This window comes from Ambystoma mexicanum, chromosome 3q (assembly GCF_040938575.1).
Source record: "Ambystoma mexicanum isolate Mex_15411 chromosome 3q, UKY_AmexF1_1, whole genome shotgun sequence".
Taxonomy (NCBI): domain Eukaryota; kingdom Metazoa; phylum Chordata; class Amphibia; order Caudata; family Ambystomatidae; genus Ambystoma; species Ambystoma mexicanum.
Window position 1 is genome coordinate 623,683,216 of NC_090926.1, and position 22,850 is coordinate 623,706,065.

The 22,850-nt window shown below is 45.4% G+C and overlaps 1 protein-coding gene across 2 annotated transcripts in view; it reads left to right on the forward strand.

Annotated features, from left to right (window-relative positions):
* Positions 1-22,850, forward strand: part of DNAH9 (dynein axonemal heavy chain 9) — a 1,527,051-nt gene that overhangs the window by 698,024 nt on the left and 806,177 nt on the right. For both annotated transcript variants that reach the window (XM_069654516.1, XM_069654515.1), the window contains exon 41: positions 16,365-16,604. In XM_069654516.1, coding sequence (XP_069510617.1) covers positions 16,365-16,604 — 240 coding nt within the window. The remainder of the gene's footprint in view (positions 1-16,364; positions 16,605-22,850) is intronic.

A 22,850-nucleotide genomic window follows, 5' to 3' on the forward strand; every position in this document is an offset into this window, starting at 1 on the left:
TTCTTGTTGAGGTGTCATAGAGGAGCACACACTGTCACAAAATCAGGGTGATATTGCATGCAATAGCTAGCAAGACCCAGGAATGATTTCATTTGTGCACGGTTGAGTGGTTGGGGTGTTTCAGTTTATGCCATTATTTTCTAATGGTCAGGTTAAATTCCTTTTTCTGGGAATACGTGCCTGAAGAATTTGAGAGTAGACCTGCTGCAAAGCATTTGTCCCTAATGAGCATAAGGCGGGCGTCTTTTAGTGCTTTGCACACTTGAAGTAGAGTGGCTTCATAGTTGTCCTGCAACATGCCAAAAACGAGTATTTAGTATATCATTGCTATAATTTAAATAGTTCAGTATATGTTGGCTGACTTTTTGTATTTCCTCTTGAAATATCTTAGTCGCAGATGATATGCCACAGCTTACCTTCTTATATCTGAAAAGACCTAGGTTTGTTGTGAACATGATGATATATTGTGAGGCTTCACTAATTTCCAGTTGATGATATCTTTTGTTTAAGTCATGGATCTGGCCCTGGCATGGCTGACCTCCGTCCTCATGGACCGTCCGTCCCAGGTCGTACTTGGGTCCTCTCTCTCCACATGTGGTGTCCCCCAGGGCTCCATCCTCTCAGCCTGGATCTTTAATGTTTATCTAGCCCACCTAATCTCCACCATCTCTTCTAACTTTGTGTTATGCAGATGACACTCGGCTCTCTTTCAGGCTTCCCTCAGCCTTCTCTCCTCCCTTGCTCATTCCTTACTATCCGTGATTCAGGATTGGTGCACCTTCAACAATCTTTGTCTTAATGCCAGTAAGACAGCGATCCTTCTCACTGGGACCCCTGCTGTCTCTTTCCCTCTCTCACTCTGGCCACCCTCCTTGGGCCCTCTAACTTTGCCTTCCCATGAGGCAAAAAACCTTGATGTCCTCTTCAGCTCCACTCTCTCCTTCTCTCCTCACATCGCAGACCTTGCCAAAAAGGCACACTTCCAGCTGCACCTCCTCAGAGGTATTCTACCTTTTCTCACTTTCCCCAAGAAGCACACAGTCTCCAGGGCCCTGGTTCTCTCCAGGCTGAACTACTGCAACAGCCTCTTTCTCAATCTGCCTACCTCTACTCTTCGCCCCCTGCAACTAACCCAGAACAGGACTGCAAGACTTAACCTTTGCCTCAAGCCCAGGGACCACATCTTGCCAGCCCTGAAATCTCTCCACTGGCTCCCAGTGGCTGCAAGTATCAAGTTCAAGACCCTCTGCATCATCCACAAGACATTCTGGGGCTGGGGTCTGCACTACATCCAACTCTCTCCCCTGAAATACCTTCCTTCTAGAGCCCTGGGCTCAGCTACCTCCAACTCTCAGAGGGTGAGACGCTTCTCCAAGCAGAGAGTGGGGGGTAGATCTCTTTTCTATGCCGGTGCCTCAATCTGGAACGGCCTCCCTCGCCCTCTTAGACTTGAGCTGGACCACTTGAAGTTCTGGAAAAGCAGCTTAAGAGCCTCCTTTTTTTTACTCTGCCTTCTCTCTTCCCCTCCCTTGCTAACTTTCCTGTCTGTTGCGTCGACTGGTTGCTTGGTTCCCTTAGTGTCTTACTGGGTAGCACTTTCCCCCACAACCAGTCTTCCTTTGCACTGCCTCCTGGCCTACCTCACTCCTAGGGGCTGTAAATGTAACCCCTACGGCCCGCTTCCTCCTCGCACTTACCTAAAGCCATGCTGCCAGGCTGCACTTCAGAGCCATGCCGCCCTGATCGCACTTCCTCATTTCCTCTCCCTTGTACTTCCCCCCTCTTACTCCACTTGCACGATTCGAATGACATACGCCCTAGTAGGATTGTTTGTCTTGTCCTCCCTTTGCCTCCCTCCCTTGTCTTGTGGCACCTAGAAACACTTGTGTACAGCCGCATTATAAATGCCTTCTCATTTATCATATCATAAGTCTAATCTTTAGAAGAGTGTGGCCCGATTAGTAAATGAATCATGCCCGTTATGCGTGGGGCTTGATGTCTTTCTCCGAGTCTTGCTTGGTTCGGTATACTCATGTCTATGCATAGGCGTATTTGGCCTTCCGGCCCCTTTTTCGGCACTTGCACAACGAGTGATAGCTAGGGTGTGGGGCCTCTCACAGGCTCTATGATGTCGCCTTTATTGAGGTATTGTAATTCCTCTTCCACTTCATCCTGGATATTTAAGGGAATGCCCCATAGTGCTGGGCCTCTGGTCTTAGTTTGGGTCAATGTGCAGTTTCAACTGGCATCCTTTCTTTTTCTTTTAATTGTGTTTATATTTTAACAAATAACCCTTGCACACATATTAAAGATGCAAAGGAAACATCAAAGAAAAATTACAAAATCATATAATTCATTACATTTAAAAATATGACAATAATCACTTATAAAATAATCCACCTCAACCAAGCATATTCAGGAGGTCATCCTTCCACAAAAGAAGGGTGAATATCTAAACACACTGGTTATCAATGTATCTTCAAAATAGATCAGCGACATTTCCAATTGAAAGTGCTCCATTTTGGTTGTGCCTTCACTACACGGGTATTTGCCAAAGTGCTAGCAATTGTGGAGCCCATCTGCAGTGCAAGGGAATACCAGTTTACCTTTATAAAGATGACTGGTTAATAACATTGGAGAGCAAAAAACTATGTCACCTGCACATAAAGGTCACAGTAAACTTACTCCATGATCTGGGTTTTTCCTCAACAAAAAGAAATCCAGCCTCCTTCCGAGTCAAAACAAACACTTTCTAGATGCAATACTAGATGCCCATTTGGCAATGGTTTTCCCTTCTGATAACAAGAGTCCAAGCCCTTCTGGCTCAAATCCCTTGGTACACAGCCGGTCATCAGGTAACAGTCAGGAAAGTAATGCATCTTCTCGGCATGATGGCATCATGCATTTTCATCATGCCTCACGCAAGATTCAACATGCAAACAAGTACAGCAATGGCTGGTGGAGAAATGATCCCAAGCGGTAGGCGAATGGGACAATCTAGTGGGGGTCTCTCAGACACAGGTTTTGGCACTCAAGTGGTTAACAAAAGAAAACATGTTAGAGACAGCTTTTTGTCAACCTACCAATATAGATAACTATTACAACAGATGCATCCCTGACAGGCTCAGGGGGGCCCATTGCCAACACCTTATTACACAGAGAATGTGTTCAGCACAGCAAGGGAAAAACACCCAAAAAATATTACAACTCTTAGCAGTCAAGATGGCACTGCAATGTTTTCAGTGACAGTTACTAGGGAAGAAGGTTCTCATTGAAACAGACAACACAAAAGCCCTGTTTTATAACTAACAAGGCGGAACAAACTCTCAGGAACTGTGCCAACTTGCACAAACATTTTTGGAGCTGATGTCTCTAGAGAGGCATCCATCTTCAACCTCAACATGTCATCTTCAACTCCACTCTCTCCTTCTCTCCTCACATCGCGGACCTTCTTAGAGAACACAATTGTCTAGCAGATAGTTCAAGGAGAGATCAGACACAAGAACACGAGTGGTAAGTAAAAACAAGTACACTTAGACAAATCTTTGCACAGTGGGGTACACAGAATACCTGTTTGCAACTGCGGAAGATGCAAAATACCAAAGCTACACTTCTAGGCCCCCACCTAAGGGGTCTCTAGGTGCTGTGCTACGGATTAGTTGACCAGGGGTATATGCATAACCTGACATAGCTGTTGTCGAAAAACAGTACACAAGATGCACCAACAACACATGACAATGGGCCTCATTAAGTGTGGCGGTCAGGACCCCCACACTACGAGTCTGCATGCCGAGGCCCCTGCGCCTGACAGGCCTGACCCTGCCGGGCACAGGGGCCCCAGCAGGCAGAGTTGCCATGGAAGCAAAGGCACCGACAGCAACAGTGCCGGTGCTTCTGAGTCCCCATACTCATGGAGTCCTGTTGGACTTCATGGGAATGGGGACTTACAAAATCCGGGACATTACCAGGAAGTCAGGCGCCAGATTTGGTGTTACAGGGTTGGTGACAACCCGCTGGTGGCACTGGTGGGTTACCGCCAACCTCATAATGAGGCCCAATGACACTTATTACACCAATGTGGGCATGACAAACGTGTAACTCCCACCTGTTGAGCGTGCCACTATGCCCACTCATCAAAATAAGTCCTTCAAATTACCCATTGACATATTACTGAAAGTAGATCACTCACCCAATCCCTTATACCACCAATTTAGCAGGTTGGCTCCTCCGGTCATAGAGTTCTTGCAGCTTAACTTGCCTCCACGATGTAGGGAAATCTTAAATGAGGCAGAAAATCTGAATACTAGAGACTGCTATTTTAATGCATCGAAGATGTTTATCTGGTGTACTCAGACAAGGATCTGTTCTATTAACTGCTCTGCAGTAAACATTCTCACATACCTCCTTCATCTGCAGGACACAGATCTTGTGTTGCATGCCTTAAAGGTGCATTTGGCTGCATTATCAGCATTCAAAACATCTCAACATAAGGTCACCTAGTGGAGATCGCTGTTATCAAGACTTTCATGGAAGGAGTCAAATACACATATCCACCTGTGGCAAACCCACGAGCAAGTTGGAATCTTAACATTGTCTTAAGAAAATGCACTGACAACTTTGTGAGCCAATGTCTAGACTAACATTCACACACAAGATGGCTTTCCTTGTTGCAATTCCATCTATCCAGTGAATAAGTGAGTTACAAGCATCTGTGCCGGAGCCTTTTTCTCAATACATGCAAAGTCACTTTAAGAACGCACTGTCAACCAGTCTATTGAACTACCAGCATTTGTTCTAAAAAAAGGGTTACATGAGCACTTGATATGATATAGCATTTATAACGCGCCTATACCCAAGTGTTTCAAGGCGTATGAGGCAAGGGGGGACAGAGGGAAGACCGAGACAATGATCTTAGCAGGTCAGGTGACATTGAAATTGCGCAAGTACAGGGGAGGAGGGAGAGGTGTGGGGCAAAGGGGAGTGGGCAGTGAAGTACATAGGATAACAGTAAAAATAAATAAAACAATAAATAAAAGGTGCGGCCAGCTGGTGGCAAGTGCAAGGGCAAGTGCAGACATCTGGTGTCAAATGCTGGTATGCAGGGCAGTCATGTACAACCTCAACAAGACAAAAGAAATTAGGAGTGACGAGCTCTTTGGGCCTCATTACGACTCAGGCGGTAAGGGGTTTACGGCGGCGTAAACAGCGCCGACCCTTACCGCCTGAGTACGAGGTCCCTTAGCGCCATGGAGGTTTTAACACCTGCTTTTAGCAGGTGTTAAAATCCATGGCGCTAAGGGACCATGGAGTTAATTACGCCACCGTAATTTACAGTGGCGTAATTAACGCCTTCCCCACTCCCAATATGCCCTATGGGGCAAAAATGGGAATGGGGAAGGGAAAATGGGGATTGGGACTTACCGCCCCGCCAAACTCGGAATGGGGCGGTAAGTCCGCCAACCACCATGGCGTAAACATAGTTTACGCCATGATGGTAAAGGTACGACCCAGGCGGTAACTTACCGCCTGGGTTGTAATGAGGCCCTTTGTGTCTATGGAAACAAATAGATAAGGAGAACCGGTCTCTGAGATGGCTATTTCCAGATGGATTGTCACATTTATACAACAGTGTTATAATTTTCCCTGTAAAACTCTGCCTTTTACACATTGACAGCACATACTACATTCTGCACATAGGATGGGAGCTGTGCTCATTTTCTTCGCTAATGTACCACTGGACGCACGTTGTAAAGCAGCATATTATAGTTGAGGGCACACATTCACACAACACTACTTTGTTGATAGTCAAGCAACAAATGATTCTCAGGTGGGGCAAGCAGTTTTGTAAATGTGCAGTAGCACTTTAGAGCATTACCATGCTCAGAATGTGATTAACATAATAAATAATCTTGGACCCAAATAACCAGACAGACTCAAAGAATATGGCAAAATACTACTTTATTATCAATTCAATAAAGTAGGAAAACCTGGCAAACAACAAATCGTAGTCCACACACTCAATTACATTTCAGGTACGCAAAGGCTTTATACCTCGATGTGTGTCAGACATGACCTCATCCTACGTGGCAAATAATAAAACCTATCAGACGGAGGGATTGGTGAGGGGAACATATCTACTTATAGCTTCTATAAGTGTTAGGAACATTATCGGCTGCCCCTCATCTGGTAGACATGTCTTGAACTTCCCTATATGTATAATACAGATTATAGCAGCAGTGGATTCGCCCCTGCAACATTGTATGCTCACCATTCCATAGGCCCTCATGATAGGTTGGCATCCTCTACCAACATTGGACACTCGGCTCACTAGCAGCACGTAAGCAAAATGAAAACCAAGTGCAGAGAACAACATCAGACTACTGCATACTTGCCCAATTAGTCTACCACCTCTCATCAGCCAAGGCTTCTCCTTCGTATCTGACCTTGGTGGATGCTCTCTTCTCTGGAACCTTAAGGGGAGTTACGGTACTTTTTTTTTTCTTTGCTTGGAGCTTATGAATATGCCTTGTTTTCTAGTCTTGCACCATGTGTAAAGAGACAATGTTTTTGTCCATTTCACCATCTATTTAGTGCTATTTGATTTAATTATGTCAGGTGTCATTACCCTCTTGGACCTCTGGAGACGTGGTTGTGCCACCTCACTTAAGCTTTTCTGCATCTTTGATTGCCAATACTTGGCATTCACAAATGTCCACTGATGTACTTAATCTAAGAGAAATACGTCCTGGATACATTGCTTATCCTCATTGACTCCCTTTGTACCTCACAATTTGGTTTTTGTGTGGCATCTTTTCTCCCTGCCCAACAGCTATTCTTTGGTCATGCACAAATTTGTATTTTCAGCGTCTTTCGGCTCTGCAGTCCTGGCCTCTCTCTTTCCAGCTTTCCGCTTACTATTAATCAGAGCTGACGTCCATCTTTTCAATGTGGCCGCTTTAACCGTGTTATATTTTCTATTGCAACAAGCTTATTTGTAACTTTACTACCTCGCGTTCCTGCGTATATACATTTATTACACATCTGGTTACTTATTTTCTTTATATATATGGTTTATTCTCCTGCTACCACCTCAGAGGGTACGTTTGGTACGGCTGTCTGAGTGCATAATGTCTCCCATCCATTCGATGCGGTATTGGAATGAAACCTGGTATCATGCACAGTGTCTTATTGTTCTTCATCCAGTAGGTCAAAGGTGAGGGGCAGGTTCTGCTCCGTCTGCTCCTCTACAAAATATTTGTAACTGTCCCTTCAGCACTCCCAGCACCTTCATCAGGTGCTGTTTGTTAATCTATGCAAAGCACCTGAATCTAAGAAGATTCACAAAACTCAGAAGACAACCATTATTTACCCAGTAGTTGTCTTTGCGTGGCTTGTATCTACTTAGAATCACATGCTGCTGCCCAGTCCCCCCACTTTGAGAACTAAAGGCATTGTCGGAAAAATAAAAAATATAATAGATACACACACCTTCTTGCAAGACTCGGGTCAGAATAATAGCAATCTGAGGACGTCTATGTGTGAAAGAGCATGGGTACTGTACTCGTAGGAGATGTTGAGTGTGACAGGAATTCCTCTGTCGACACCCCTTTTCGAACTAAAAACAAGACACTGTGTAACACTGTAATTCAACCACTAGATGCAGGCTTATGAAAAGCATTTGATTCTTTGCAGATACAAAAACGATTACTGGATAAGTAATGTTTGCCATATATGTAAAAGTATATGTGCATATCCTTGTGCTGTCCAATCAATAGAAATTGCTTAAAAACATAACATTGTTTTAAAGAAATGCAGCCAGATTGAATGTTGGACAGTGCAACCTTGACTTTACAAAGTAAACATGAATTTCTACCACTTAAATCCCTCACACAGTTGCTTTCAGAAACTTTCACTTGCAAAATCTGACTAGCACCACCTGTGGGCTAATAGCAGGTGCTTTACATTTCTTGTTGTGATAGAGAGGGTGAAGAATTGGCCAAAACATTGTTGTAAAGACATCCTCCCGCAAATGCCATCCTCCTCTCTAGCATCTGATTTGGCTAAAGTGCTACTGTAAAAGGGAAAACTAAAAATCATGGAACGCTAACTAAAGGAGGACTAAAGGTAATTGTTACTGATTATGGTGAGCTGAGAGAAGGGTGAGTGTGCCTTCTTTGCATATAGACATGCTGAATATGAAGTTCAAGCAGTGAATATTTACGACAAAGGCCATTTTGTCCTTGATCCACGTTTGCTTTGCAGAGACATGCCATACACGGGGCCTCATTCTGGTGGAATAATGCGGTGCCTTCCATACCACACTGCTCTAGATAATACGCATTAAATTAGGTGCTGCCCTGTATTGCTGGTAGTATTCAGTATATCTTTTTTTTTTTTACAACTTTATTTAACATTGCACACAGATAAAGCAGATACATTCGAGACATTCAATTTCAGTGAGCATATAACATATTCAGGTTAGTTTTGCGTTACATTTGAGTCAGCAAGGGCAGATAAATCCGCCAAATATTGCCTGTACCGTGCCCATATATTTCTGAGTTTAGAGGGGGCCATCACTGAATCTATGTGCAGTTCTTCGGTGTCGCTGCCCCACAACATGTCCCTGTTCCAGTCCTCTATTGCTGGCGGTCGAGCGTTCTTCCACCATCAATATGACCCTTTTTGCTAACAGCAGACTTAAATTGAGCAGTTTTCGCCAAGTTGGTTTAATTTTCCCAATCACACCTAGCATACACAACTGCAGTGTTCATTCGACCGGTTGGTCTGCCATCTTATCCAGAGCTTCACAAACCTCAGCCCAATATTGTCTCAATTCTACACAGTCCCAAAACATATGGTATATATTGGCATTTTCAGAATTACATCTTGGGCAGTTGCTCGAGAGAGCGGGGTATAGTCGCTTGAGTTTCACCGGCGTGTAGTGGGTTCTATGGATAATTTTATAGTGGATCAGCTTGAATTTATAGTTGCATGATATCAGCTTGGTCAGTGCACAAATCTGGGACCAATCTTGGTCTTCTATTGGTTGGTCCAGATCTCGCTCCCAACCGGCCTTTGCCGTGTGAGGTACCTTCGGGCGTGTTTGCATTATGGCTTTGTAGAGAGCGGAGGCCGTGACTTTCTGGGTCCCCCCTATGAATATGTAACCTAGTCCCATGTTTATTTCGGGTTCATTCGAGAATGATGGGTAAATCTGTTGTGTAATTGCTACAACCCTATCGAACTGCTGTTTGTGCGTGTGTGTGTTTCCCACCGTGTCTTTGATCTCTTCCCACTTCAGAAAGCATTTATCCCGGAACAACTGCCCCCATTGTGTAATGCCTCTGGCACTCCAGTGCAACGCCACCGCACTGTCTATGGGGAAGGGTGTGTGGGGGTCGCCCCATATTGGCATGCTCGAGTGGTATAACTTACTGGCTCCAAATATATCAGCGATTTTGGCCCATGCAGTGATTGTGACATTGGATGGGTGTATAGTGTTGTATTGTTTAGTTGTGGGTCTAGTGATTCTCTGTAGAGCGAGTGTCGCCTCCCGCACTCTTTCCCGTTAGGGAGTGCTTTTATTGCTTCAAGTATTTCGGGCTCAGTGATGGGTACCTCCAATGATTCCCTAGTGACGTCTGCTAAAAGGGTTGTAGGTATCTGGGCGAGATAGCTCTCAATCTCAGAATCTGTGACGGCGCGTTGCATGGAGTATAGGTCTTTATAGTAAGCATAGAAGGTTCCCTTCAGCATGTCCTGATCTGTGGACATCATTCCGTCAGGCAACTGTATGCAGGGTATAGTTGTGGGGCTCATCTCTCCACGTACCGTTCTTGCTAATAACTTCCCGGGTGTTCCCCTTCCCCATATCTACGAGCTGCAGCGGGTCGATCGAAGTATCTGACCTCTTGATCCGCTGTCTCAGTGTATTCGTCTAGTTTGGTCTTTAATTCAGAGCTGAGCAGGGGTGCGGGGAGGATGCGTACTGGGATTGCAGGGACGTTATTTGAGTTTCTAGTCCAGTTAACCTATTTCGAATGTCTTTGAGGATTCCGCCCTCCACGGATATTGAGTGACCTCTGACGCAGACTTTAAACGCCTGCCATAGTATAGACTGGATATAGACCGAGTGTTCATTGTTATTGAAGTATTCCTGTATATATCGTTTCATCGAGTTAGCATAAACCAGGTCTTTCAAGGCCGCAGGTTTAAATCTCCAAGGCGGCCTGCTGTTGATCTTAGCAGGGATTCGTAGTGTCAGCTGTATCGGCGAGTGGTCTGAGTATGTTCTTGGATGTATATGGGAGTCTGTGACCCATGCCATGCCGTCTCCGTCTATTAGCCATAGATCTATTCTGGAGTGCATCTCATGGACTGTGGAGTAGTATGTGTATTCCCTCCTGGTAGGATTCAACGTTCTTCAGGCGTCTTTCAGTTGTAGATCTGCCATATGTAGGTGTATTGCCTGTGCTGCTTTGGTCAGTGTTCTAGCTTCTGTAGATGTGCGATCAAGATGTACATCTAGAATTGTGTTGAAGTCCCCACCACATATCACCCGGGCTGTTGGGTATCTTGCTAATTTTTCGAACACTGAGGCATAGAAATCTGGTTGGTCAATATTCGGACCGTACAAGTTAAGAAAGACAAATTCTTTATCATAGAGATTGCCATGAAGCAAAACATATCTCCCCTCTGGGTCACACTCAACATTAATACATTCAAAGGACAACGTTTTGTGTATCAGAATTGCAACCCCTCTCGCCCAGCTGGAGTATGTCGTGAAATACTGATGTGAGCTCCAGCTGGGCATCAATTGTTCACCTTGTCGAGGACCGGAATGTGTTTCCTGTAAGAAGATTATCTTGGCAGCTTGCCTATTGCGGTAGGCCAGAATCTTCCTTTTCTTGATCCTGGATCCCAGACCCCTTACATTCCAGCTGAGCACATTAATATTGTCTTTGCCTAATTTAGCCATTGTCAATGGGGAGATCGCTGCCATGTAGACCCTGATAAGCTGCCCTGGTGTGCTGAAGTGTCTTTGTGCTCGATATCTGTATGCTTTCTGCTTTACCAACCATCCTATGATAACAAAACCCTGAACCTCCCATGTTAAACCCTCCCCCCTCCCTCACAGTTCCCCTAACTTTAACTGTGCTATTAGATATCCATCCCTCCCCTCCCAACAACATCTCCAGCACCTGCTACCGGGGAGGCTGTGGCATCTCCAGTGCCCAAGCCAGCTTTACTTATAACTATCATGTCCTGTTCACGCATGTTGCTCTCACACATCCTAAAAACTTGTGGGACGATGTTTCCATTGCAGATTTCAACATGTACATTCTTCTTTAACATCCCTGATGTGGGCCTCCAGAGGGGAAGCCTCTGACGTTGCTGGTCCTTCTTACTTTGAGAACGTGGTGGCAATGTTTAGGCCTCAGGCTTGTTTAGATCGCCCACACTTTAGGTCTGTCCATTGTTTGAGGGAATATGCGTTTCTATGAAGTTCGCGGCTTCTTCTGGAAATGTGAAGAAATATGGCTTGTTTTGGTGTTGGATTTTGAGCCTGGAAGGGTAGAGCATTGCATATTGCACTTGCCGTTCACGTAGCATTTTTTTGACTCCTGTGAAAAGTTTCTTTTCTTGTTGGACCGCCAGGGTAAAATCTGTAAAGATGTGAATAACATTTGCCTCCCATTTTAGCTCCTGCTTTTCTCTTGCGGTTTTTAGGATCAAGTCTCTATCCCTGTAGTTTATCATGCGTGCTATGATGGGCCTGGGATATGCTCCGGGTTTTGGCTTCGGGGCCAGTGATCTGTGTGCCCTCTCCACTATGAAAATCGGCGACCATCCGGGATCACCCAATAGTGTACGTAAGAGGTCCTATACCGTCTTCTCCATTGAACCTTTATGGCCCCTTCCGGAACACCAATAATGCGGATGTTGTTTCTCCAGGATCTTGCCTCCAAATCTTCACATTTGGATTTCACTGTTCCAAGTTCGATAGCCATTGTGGATACCGTGCTCTTCAGGGCCTCTAGAGCGTCCTCAGTGCCAGATATCCTGGATTCCGCCTCAGTCATCCGAGTGGTTGTCTTGTCGAGTTGTGTTTTTATATTGGCGACACTCGCCGTGATACCATCCAGCTTGTCCGTGAGTGTCGCGAAGCCCTGCTGCATCGCTTGAAAAAACGCCTGGGTGGCCGGGGGGGGGATCTGCTTCTCATGTACCGGCGTTTCCCGGTCCCTCTCGGGATCAGTTTCCTTCTGCATCGCGGTCGTGTATTTATCGATGGTTCCTCTGCCTTTCTTCAAGCTCTTGGGCATCGTCCCAGGTCTGGGAGATGTAGCTTATCCTAGCGCTCAGGGGGAGGGCTATGATAGTTCTACCACATTTTACTCTGCGCTGTATCGTCTCGTCCTCCCAGGCACCCCGGACGCTGTGACGGTCGAATCAGTGCTCAGCCATAGCTTTAATAATGGCCTCTGATGTTTCCTACAGATCCGTCATATATGGCAGAATGGAGCACCAGTCATGGCACAGGCGCGTCAACAGTTCCAGGGGGTTGAGGTTTAAATGTGGCTTGCGCAGGTGGTACAGAGAGGCTCTCCCTTGGTCTCGCCGATAAGTGGAGCACAAGGAGTACACGGCTCTCACTAAGCTGATTTTTTAACCAGCTGTCTTGCAGCCCCCGAGCTTGCAGGGGGCCACGGTGTAGCTCGCTGGGTGTGCGGAGGGCGAGGATTTGCACGCTGGGAGCGGGAAGGGCCTACCTCTGCAGCTGCGGTCGGATCCGGGAGCAGGCCGCTACTCGTCAGAGTCTCTGAAGGGATGAAGGCGGAGGGGGCCAGTAGGTGCTCCACGATAACCGCGACTCTCCTCTGCTGGATGGACGACAGGAGCGGTCCCTTGCCGCCGTACTCACCGCCTTGGGGCGGGGCTCCTCTTCCCTCTCGCTGGCCGCCGAGTCTCTGGCTGTCTCACAGACCTTCCGGGTTCTTATCACTGGAGTCTCTGCACCGATCAGCGCAAAATTTCATGTGGGCATTCCAATGATATTGTTACCCTTTCTCTGCTAAAATCGCGGAAAACCGGAGCCAGCAAATTATCTTTTCTGGCTTTGCAGCCCTGGGTCCACCCGGAGCTCACACGAGAGCCGCCATTTTCTCACGTGCGCAACAGCGCCCCCCGTATTCAGTATATGTTGATTATTAACACTGGTAAGTATGCATATTCGTACGCATTTTTTCTGCCTGCTGTGAAATGTAACGCCAGTGGTACATTTGTGGTCAAATACCTCCCCAATTATCAAAAAACATATATTAGAAGGCTAAGAATGTCTCTTCTGAGGGACTAGGCATGTGCCCATATACATTCATAAAAGCTCCTTCACCATAGCTCCACCTCAGCCCAATAAAAGAGCATGACCCAACGGAGATTCTGCACGTGCATATCGCGCACTGCCCGGACAGATCACAGTTCAGCTCCCACAGTCACCCAGACACACACAGTACGTGCTCAGAAAGCCCCCGGATAGTGTAGATCATGGAGCAGCTCCTGAAAATTCCCTAGAGCAACAATATAACTACTGAAAGCCCTCGGCCCATCCCTAATTTCAGTCCAGAGTGTGCACCAACTCCATGGCTTCCACTGCAGTTCCTGAAGACCCCCAAAACAGGAGCACACCTTGTGCAATAACAGCTCAGTTTCCACAGCTCAAAAACAATTCCTGGACCACCAGCATGTCTATTAGGACGCATGCAACCCTGCAGGGGGGTCAATTTCCCGCATTGTGCACTGATCTTCTGGGAACCACATCTGGACAGGAGACACATCAGTGGAGACAAAGCACACCCACTCAACTGTGAGACGTAGGGTAGAGCACAACCACACTGCCCCAGTAACCTTAGCAGCCTCCTGGGAGCCCACAAAACCCCAGCAGTCTTGCACGATGGGGCTAGATGGAACGGCTCCTTGGGCCCACAGAACCGCTCTGAACAAAAACCACATCTGTGAGACAATGCACCTAGAGCACCATTTAATCCCATATAATGTACCACGATGGGACCCCTGCAGAACAACATTTTTTTTTTACTTTGATTCCATGTGTTATGCGACCACTCATGATACTGAGTTTACACCTCAATTGCTAAATGCTGAGACCATTTTTCACAGTAGCTCCAAGCGGATCCTATTCTCGCTTGTAATCCCCACCATTGTTAAACATCTTATGTTACTTATTGCAATTGATGGTGGTACTGATTTATCCCCGGTAGCAATTTTATCTGCTAGGCATTTTTCTAGTCTAGCAATATTTGGCACTTCTGATATTAGGGGGACAGCGTGCGGTACCACTGGCTGTATTTACCAGTTCACACCGGTGGTGGCATTTTGACTGTTTTTTTAATGAGGCCCACATAGGTCAAGGTTTCAAACCCTACATTTAAATGGGTCTTCTTAATGGAAGCAATACAACTACAGAGTGATTTATTGTTAAAGAACTAAGTGCTTACAGAGGTACATAGCAATACAGATACATAACAGAGCACTTTACAGAGTTAAGAACAAAAAAGATATACAGCGGGGTGAGGGGAGGGGGTAGGATAGACAGGGCCACAGAGGTTTCCGCTTTGGGTTATTGCAATTCCACAAAGAAGACCAGGAATAGCTTCTCCGGAACATCTCTAGCATAGATTCCTTTTATGGGCTAGCATGGTCTCATATAAGGCTCATTTGCTGGGGTTGGATGGTTTTACAATTCACTACAGTCTCTGTCTGGCAGCTCGACATTTTCTGAGGTGGGTAGAAGATAAATTCACACATCAATAGTTCAGAGACGTATAACGTGAAATGACCAAATATCTGCGCACCAGTCCACATCCACATGCATGACCTTGTGGCCTGCTACAGTATAAATCCATACAGCGTTGGCTGGGAATTTATTTTTAAACATCAGTCAGTTTTGCCGCATCCAGTTTCTACATCTGCTCTATTTTCCGTCCCCCTTGGTCGGGCATCCATCGGTTTTCGTGCCCTTTTCCACTCTAGATTCCGAGTCCAGAAAGGATGCTAGAAAGCAACAGCTGGTGGTCCACTTAGAGTGCTAGATAAGCCGAGGGGGACCAATGGGTGAATGGCAGATCTGCATTGTATTAGGGACTTGTGATGGAGACACCGCGAACTGGTCTCTGGGCAACTTGTCACGGGTTTAACATTCACGTGGCCCAGTGCCACACGTACTGTGCCCCTGTTATAATAAAACACACTGCTAGAAACAAAGACCACTGTTTTATGGATCACAACATTACATAGTTATGTATTTGTGATTCATACAGTGCCACTCAATTTACAACAGGGGATGAAAACTTAGAAACACGAACAAGTAGGGTTATTGGGAGTAAAATGGGTATAGAGAGGGAACAGATATAAACGGAGGCCAGCAGAAGTACACACTCCTTTCAATGGTAATTTGAATAAAAACACCTTCCTGAAACCCGTTAAACTGCAGGGTTTTCCCCTGTTGTCTGCAGACGATAGGCGATTTTAGGGTGAGTCTTATTTGAAAGCCTCTTTGTAGATGCTATTTTCAGTGATCTTTCGAAAGTGCTGAAATTCTGGTTTGCACAGATATGTTGGGCCATTTTTCCAGCAACCAGTGTGAGTGATGCTGAGGGGATTTACCTGGGTACTTCGTTCAAGGGGGGTGGGGGGGGGCTTTTACGGGATCTCAATGCTGGAGTATTGTGGGGCTGTTTCCTCAGCCCAGAGATAAATCAGTTTAGCTTCCTATGTTATTAACATTGAGGGTTTGGAACAGATCCTATGAGTTTAGCCAGAAAAATGTTCACTATGGCAAAAAATGCTCCCTGCTATATGAGAATGTCTGACCTTCCAACTCGGGTAGTGGTCTGGACCAACACAGACACAGCCGAGCTGAAGCAGTAGATGCCCAATTAAACACCAGGCCCTCCTCTGCCATTGTGTGTGCTCTTGAGGTGGTCTCTTCCCCATTACTCACTTTAAAAGCGGTTTACAGAGATGCTCCAGTGATAGACTTGGCAGCGAGAAGCGCAGAATGAGTACAAACAAGTTCAGTAGATCATGACTAAGCAGTGCACTGAAGTAGAATGTTTCTGCCTGTGGGTGCGTTATAAAAAAAACAAAAATAAATAAATATGTGGAGCTTGCATGCCACCAAAAAGTGTAATATTGTGGAGTTTGGGCTAGGAGGCTTCATAACCCCCAAAACCCCCGATTACCTGCCCATAACTAAACTGTATGTTGAATTTGTCTGGTGTGTAAAACAGAATGATCTGCTGAATCACAAACCATCCATTTGACGCTTTGTTTACTTTTTCATGCAGCGCCATTTTAGTGTCTTCGCTCTATCATTCCCTGGCATGGACGCCTTGTCCACCATATACAACACCATCCTAACTCAGCACCTGAAGACTGGAAACTTTTCCATGCCCCTGCAGAAGTCCACGCAGCAGCTGATCAACCTGGCGCTCGCCTTGCATCAGAAGATTGCCTCTCAGTTCCTGCCCACTGCCATCAAGTTCCATTATATATTCAACCTGCGCGATTTCTCCAATATCTTTCAGGTAAGACTCGTTTTCAGCTTGGGCTCCGGTGGTTCTTTATTTATTCTGCTGGTGTTTTTATATTTATTAGTGATGGTGCTTCTTCCAAAAGTGGAACTATACAGAAAAGTGAGCTTTCACACAACTGGGTGCTGATACAAGGCGTTCTGGCGGGAATGCCGGGTGGGCTGGGAAGATAGAGACCAAAGAATACACAGTTAAGCTTTGTCTATTGTTCTCTTCATGAAGCAATTTCTTGGAGGTACTCGGATTTAGTAGTTACACGTACTGTGTGATTTAGCCCACAACATTTTTCAGGTGGTATCGATGAGTTGGTTTTAATAACCTTGCATTGTATCTCATCTCCTGGCTCATCTATGCTCTCTTGTGAGTTGTTGCTTCACAGGGACACACATTATTTGAATAGTCTCACTTCGGGGGCCCTGGCCAGCTTAACCTTGGGCTGGATAGGGTGCATCACTCATAGGCCGGCGAGCAGCTGAAGCTCAGGGGATGGCACAGCACATTTAACAGAGCAGCAGGTAAACACACCTCTTTTAAAATAAAATAAAAATATGTAGGAGGGTTTACCTTCTTATCAAAGAGTAACGCCCGGGAAATTCACTTATTTATTTATTTTTATTTGTATTTGTAAAGCGCACAAACAGCCCGCAGACATCGAGGCGCTGAATCAGAGCTTAAGGAGGCTTACTTAAGGGTTACAGCGAAGCCACCCTAGAAAGAACTTAATTACATTTTAGTGGTTACATGTTACAGTATATTGCAGGTATTGGAGAATCATAAACAAGGTTGTAATGATCCAGGCCTACCCCGGACTCACTACTTCTAGCCAACCACCAAAGGGCCTGGTTCTTTACTATTTTGTGCAGTATGGATCCATCATCACAACTTTCAGATTCTTCATATACAAGCAAATGTATCATTTGTCCAATTTACACATAAACTCAAATACAAAAATACATGATGAGCGAACCAAACCACCAGTCACAGTTCATTATTAATGCTTCCATCTACACATTCAATCAATGAAAAACACTCACACCAGTGGTATATCACAAAATTGTTGACACCCAATTGTACAAAGTAAAATTAGGTGTCCATATTCAAACGATATTTATACCAAAAACCATTCACATGTCCCATATCTACATACTTACCCACACACTGTGACCAAATATTATTCTTAGTTTCTGAAAATGACGAACAGTAAACAATACACTGGGTCAAACACCCTGAAGCCTGAACAATGGGCTTATTATGCACACATCATTGTGTGCCCCTAGGCTCAATATAGCATGTCATGTTTCAGTTCCAAATGCTAAAGAAAATGCGAACATTCGTCAGGGGCTATTTATAGTAATTTCTCTATTGAATTCAAAGCAGACACTCCGACATATATTTTCTGAGCGGCCCTTGTATGATGAATACCCAAATCTGCAATGAATGCCTTCAGAGGTTAGAATGTTTTCCCAGCCCCTCACTAACCATCCTTCGCTTACCTTCAGAGACGTATGTCACCTACAAGGCACACATGTAATGCAAGTGTTACACATGTAATGCAAGTGTTAATCATGTATCTGAAAAAAAGCACTAAACCAATATGTGCTCTTTTAACTCTGAAACCACGAAGCCACATCCACCAGCCAACAAATACCTCGTTTCTTTAGTGCTCAAGAATATTGTCAGAATTATAAAGTGAAACTGACCTGCAATTCACTCGAACTGCGCTCAGTGTATAAAAAAAGCGTCCCTTTCTGTTGCTTACTCCAGTCCTGAAAAACACGGATTATACGCTGTCACATCTCATAGCAGCACATACTCGGGCGTTATCCCAGTCTATTTCTCCTTAGTTTGAAAGGAAAATGCCTTTCTTGGCTTTAAAGTCAACATTGTTAAAGATTCTACTCCTCATATCGAACCGGAAGGGTTCTCCATGCTCGCATTCTTCTCCAGTCATTAAATGTACTCCAAATGCATAGTGACTTAGTCCTTCTTCAATCGTTATTACCAAGTTTGACAATAGAACCTGGAAGTTTTATAAGACTGATATCTTCACCTGTTTGATATTTCTCCCTGTTACAATATTACGTTGATGCGGTTCCATCCTCTGAGATTCTATAAACTAATCCAGCAAAATTATTTGGAGATCTGATCATGCAATTATTTTCCCTAGCAGAGGTGCATCTTAAAAAATAATCACCAATCCCTGCTAAACCATGTCCTTCCGTTATGTCGATTGACACACAAACCTACGCAGTATACGGTCTCTTCTGGCAGACATCTTGCATTCACCACAATGCAACCGTTAAAGACAAATTCAATTGGGCTAAGTGGATCTTTGCTATTAGGCCCTCATTTTATGCCATTCCACCTCTTCATTTAGACCCATGATGTGGCTTTTTGTAAGAAAAATAGGTTTCTGTTCAGCCTTGAACAATTTGGAGTGTGAAGTCTGGCACCTCACCATCCATGTGAGTTACTTGGAAGGTCTACGTCTTTTGCCCAGCTAGACAGTTTCCGGTAGCATGGAACATGATCATGCTTGAGGCCTTCTACCATGCAAGTAGAGGGTGCAGTCCAGTGGAAACTGAATCCTGCACACGTCCTCTGCATACCTTTGCTCTCAATAAGGCCTGGAACAGTTCACCATAGTCTGCATTAGCGAATCCCACCCAGTGATATGAATGCAGGACAATTAGCATTGCTGGGAAGTAATTTGCATATGTCATACAAATATTTAAATGAAACTGCGGGTTATAAATAGAAAGTTAGCGTAGGTTTATGGTGGTGGAGCTGCCGTGATGTTGGGTCTTCAGTTAACTTTCAGTATGCATTGGAGCAGATTGCTCTCTCAAGATGGCAGACTTCATGTCCACTCCAAGATTAGGGCTTGTTCCAGCACTTGTTCAGCCTCACCTACACTGGATTGGCTTTGGCCTGCTTTTCACATATATGGACGGGTAGCCGGCAGGCGAAGCCAGCTTCCATGTAAAGGACCCCGGGGAAAGGACCTTCCCTGTTTGGGCCTGTCTGGGGTTCCGGCAGCTTGGCGGGATTCTATGCCTCTTCTACCCTGATGTCTCCGTTTTCTTCACTGTTACACCTCCTTTGATGCTCTGCTGCTTCATCCTTTCTTCACCTAGGTAAGGAAGGATCCAATCCCCTTTCCGCTGACTCGCCCCCTTTGGTCTGCTACTCTTGCCAAGTATGCAAACTACTAACCTGCTTCTGTTTTCGGATTGCCCGGTATCTGGTTCATTGATCATTTCAGCACATGGCGCTAACTTTACTGGACTATTACAGTTCTTGTGCTCCTGGCCTCTTGCCTGTTCTCCTGCCTCCTTGCTCACTGAGGCTGGGCCACCAGTTCTGTCCTCCTACCTCTGCCTTTGGGACTCGTTCACTGTATACCACTTTATTCACTGCCTATTGTTCCCATGCTGCTTTCCCTCTTACTCACCCATCTCAGTGTTGTCCTGCCTTGTTGCTGCATCACTCTCCCCCATTCTTGTTGGTGAGACCTTCCGTCTTTTCACACATTATAATGTGCCTGGGAGATCCTGCATCTTTTCCTCCAGTATTCTCTTGACTCTTTTCCTTCTCGCACATTAGGCTGCTTCGCTTATTTATGCCTGCTGCTTCCTTCCCTCCTTGACCCCTCACTGTGCCCTCTGTTCTTATTGTGTAACCCTCAACTTCCGGTTCCTCTGCCTTTTATGTTGTGCTGTTTTCCCATCTTGCCCTTAGCAAGGTTTCTTCTCTCGTCACTCTTTTACCTGCTTAATCCTTATTGTCTGTGTGCATGGCTGATGTAGCCCCTCATTCCATGAGGTGAGGGTTTTCCAGTCTGCACTCACTCTTACCTGATTGCATTAGGAACCAAATGCAAATTGTGACAATCTGCCTGCTTGTGCCTGCATGTTTAACTGTGTTGCCGGTATTGTACCTCTCACCTTCCCCCTCCTGCACTTCCCTTCCGTTCCCCTTGCCCCCTTTTCATGTTAAGCACTTGCACATTCCAAATCGTTCCATCACCTAGTTAGCCTGTTTTGTTTTGTCTTCCTCCCCTTTACCCTTCCTTCACGCCCCCCTCTACTGTGCTCATGCTTTAGCACTTGCACGTTCCGAATGTTTCAAGACCTTTTAAGAACGTTTTTGTTTTTATTTTGTTCCTTGTTCCTCTTCCCAATCCCTCCCCACCTTGTCTTGATGCGCCTCGAAACGCAATTTTTGCCAAATAGCGCGCATTACAAATAGCCAATAAATGAAATAAATAGAATAAAATAAATGATTGAAAGGTTAAAGAATTATAGCATGGGCTTCGATCATAACCCGTATTGGGGGTTGGTTCCGGAAACTGATGGCCCTACAGCTGTCAATTGAAAGCACTGTAAAGGTTTTATTTCTGCTTCCATACATGGGCAAAAAGGATCAACATTGACGCTGGAATGCAGTAATGTTTGGATTTTTAGTTTTCTTCAGTCTGGACAGACACTGGGCTGTGCAGTGTGCCACAGGGGAGGCTTCCTGCCACTCACCTCCCCCATCTTAATGCCTAAGCCTATTCCTTCCTTTTACTGCATATCATGTTTGAGAATAAACTGTAGGTATTCACATTGCTAACATATCCTTTTCTGTCTGACATTTCCATATTTAGTTTGGAAATAATGTTAGGATTGTATAGCCAGTTTGTGTCACGCCAGTCATAAACATAGTCACACCTGAGTGTAGTAGAAGAACGGCAAACGACCAATGAGGATTATGGTGACACAAGTACCCAAAAGCGTATGTCCGGCAGTTAAGGGTCTCTCACCTGTTCTGTATAGACAGAAGCTGGACATGCGCCAAGTTTAAAGTGGTTTGGAGTTTGGTCCCAGAATCTTTCCCAGGTTCTGGGTAAATATTTGCACACAGCTACAAGGAGGTTGACCCGGCAAATGAAGTCTGTCATTGGGGTCAATCATATGCAAAGAGGGAATAAATAGTAGCAGTCCTTTGGGCCTTTGACACCCAGATTCCCTTCCGCTCTGGCCTTACTGACCTAAGATGGAAACTGGATACATGGTTGACTGGTGTAGGAACCCCCTGCCTGGTTCTCCTGTAATGTTGCGACTGCAGGATGGTGCCCCTCCCCCACACCCACAGAGTGGGAGAACGGGTGCTTACTGAACACCCTTCCTGGAGAGTGCAAAACAGTCACCCTCAGGTGCTTGATTCGCTTAAGCCTCTTCAAAGGCCAAGGTGAAAAGGAGAACATCAAGGCTCTTCCCTCTCTGAAGGTCTCCTCAGCATTCTCTTGCCCCTCAGAGACTCTCCTTTCGGCCTCCCTCCTAGAGTGGCTTCAGACATCCAGAGGTATTGGAGCGAGAACTGAACCACTGGGCATCACGATTACCACAGAGGACATGTCTTCCACTTGATCAACTGGCATCTTGAGGTCATAAATCACCTGACATGGCTGGCCAAGGGGATTTTTCTGTTGGTGTCTTTCCATTCCTACGATGCCACACAGCCTAGTCCTCCCTTTTCTATCCACCCACACTGGCATGGGGGTGTCTCAGGGCTCACATGGTGGAGCAAAGGTTATGATCTATTTCCCTTATATTGCTCCACCTGGGCAGGTGATGTAATGCACTGGGCAACAAAGCACATTTTACGTCATTTTCTCCTGACACTTCCTCATCTGGCCAGGGTACTGGTGCCACCTAGGATGTTCGTCAATGGGATGGCCCACTGTCAGGTCAGCTCTCCGCCCCGTAGGCTTACCCAAGACCAGGGAGTGAATATCTTGATCCCCCCACCAGCATTGCCAAGGGCTGGGGGACCACAGAAAGATGTTTTAAAAAAATACTATACTGTGCATCAAAATGGTTCTATGTCATTTCATCACGGGATGTTTTTTCGTGGTTTTTTTACAGCCGATTTTTCAATGAAAAACTCATCTAATTTTTTATTTTTGGGGCGGGTTCCCACCCAAGCTCCCATCCACTTTTAATTTTTATATGATCCCAAACACCCACACCCCAAATATATATTATTCCAACCCCCCCTAAAAAGTTAGATGAGTTTTTTTCCATGAAACAATGTGTGATAAACCCCCTCGCGAAATAACATCTTGCAATGAAAGGACGTTATACCCATCAAAATATGCCACAGGTGGATTGCTCCATTTGGGCTTCATTGTAATGTCCCGCTGCTTCCCACAGGGAAGTATATGTGCATAGCCCTCAAGACGCTTTTCTAATT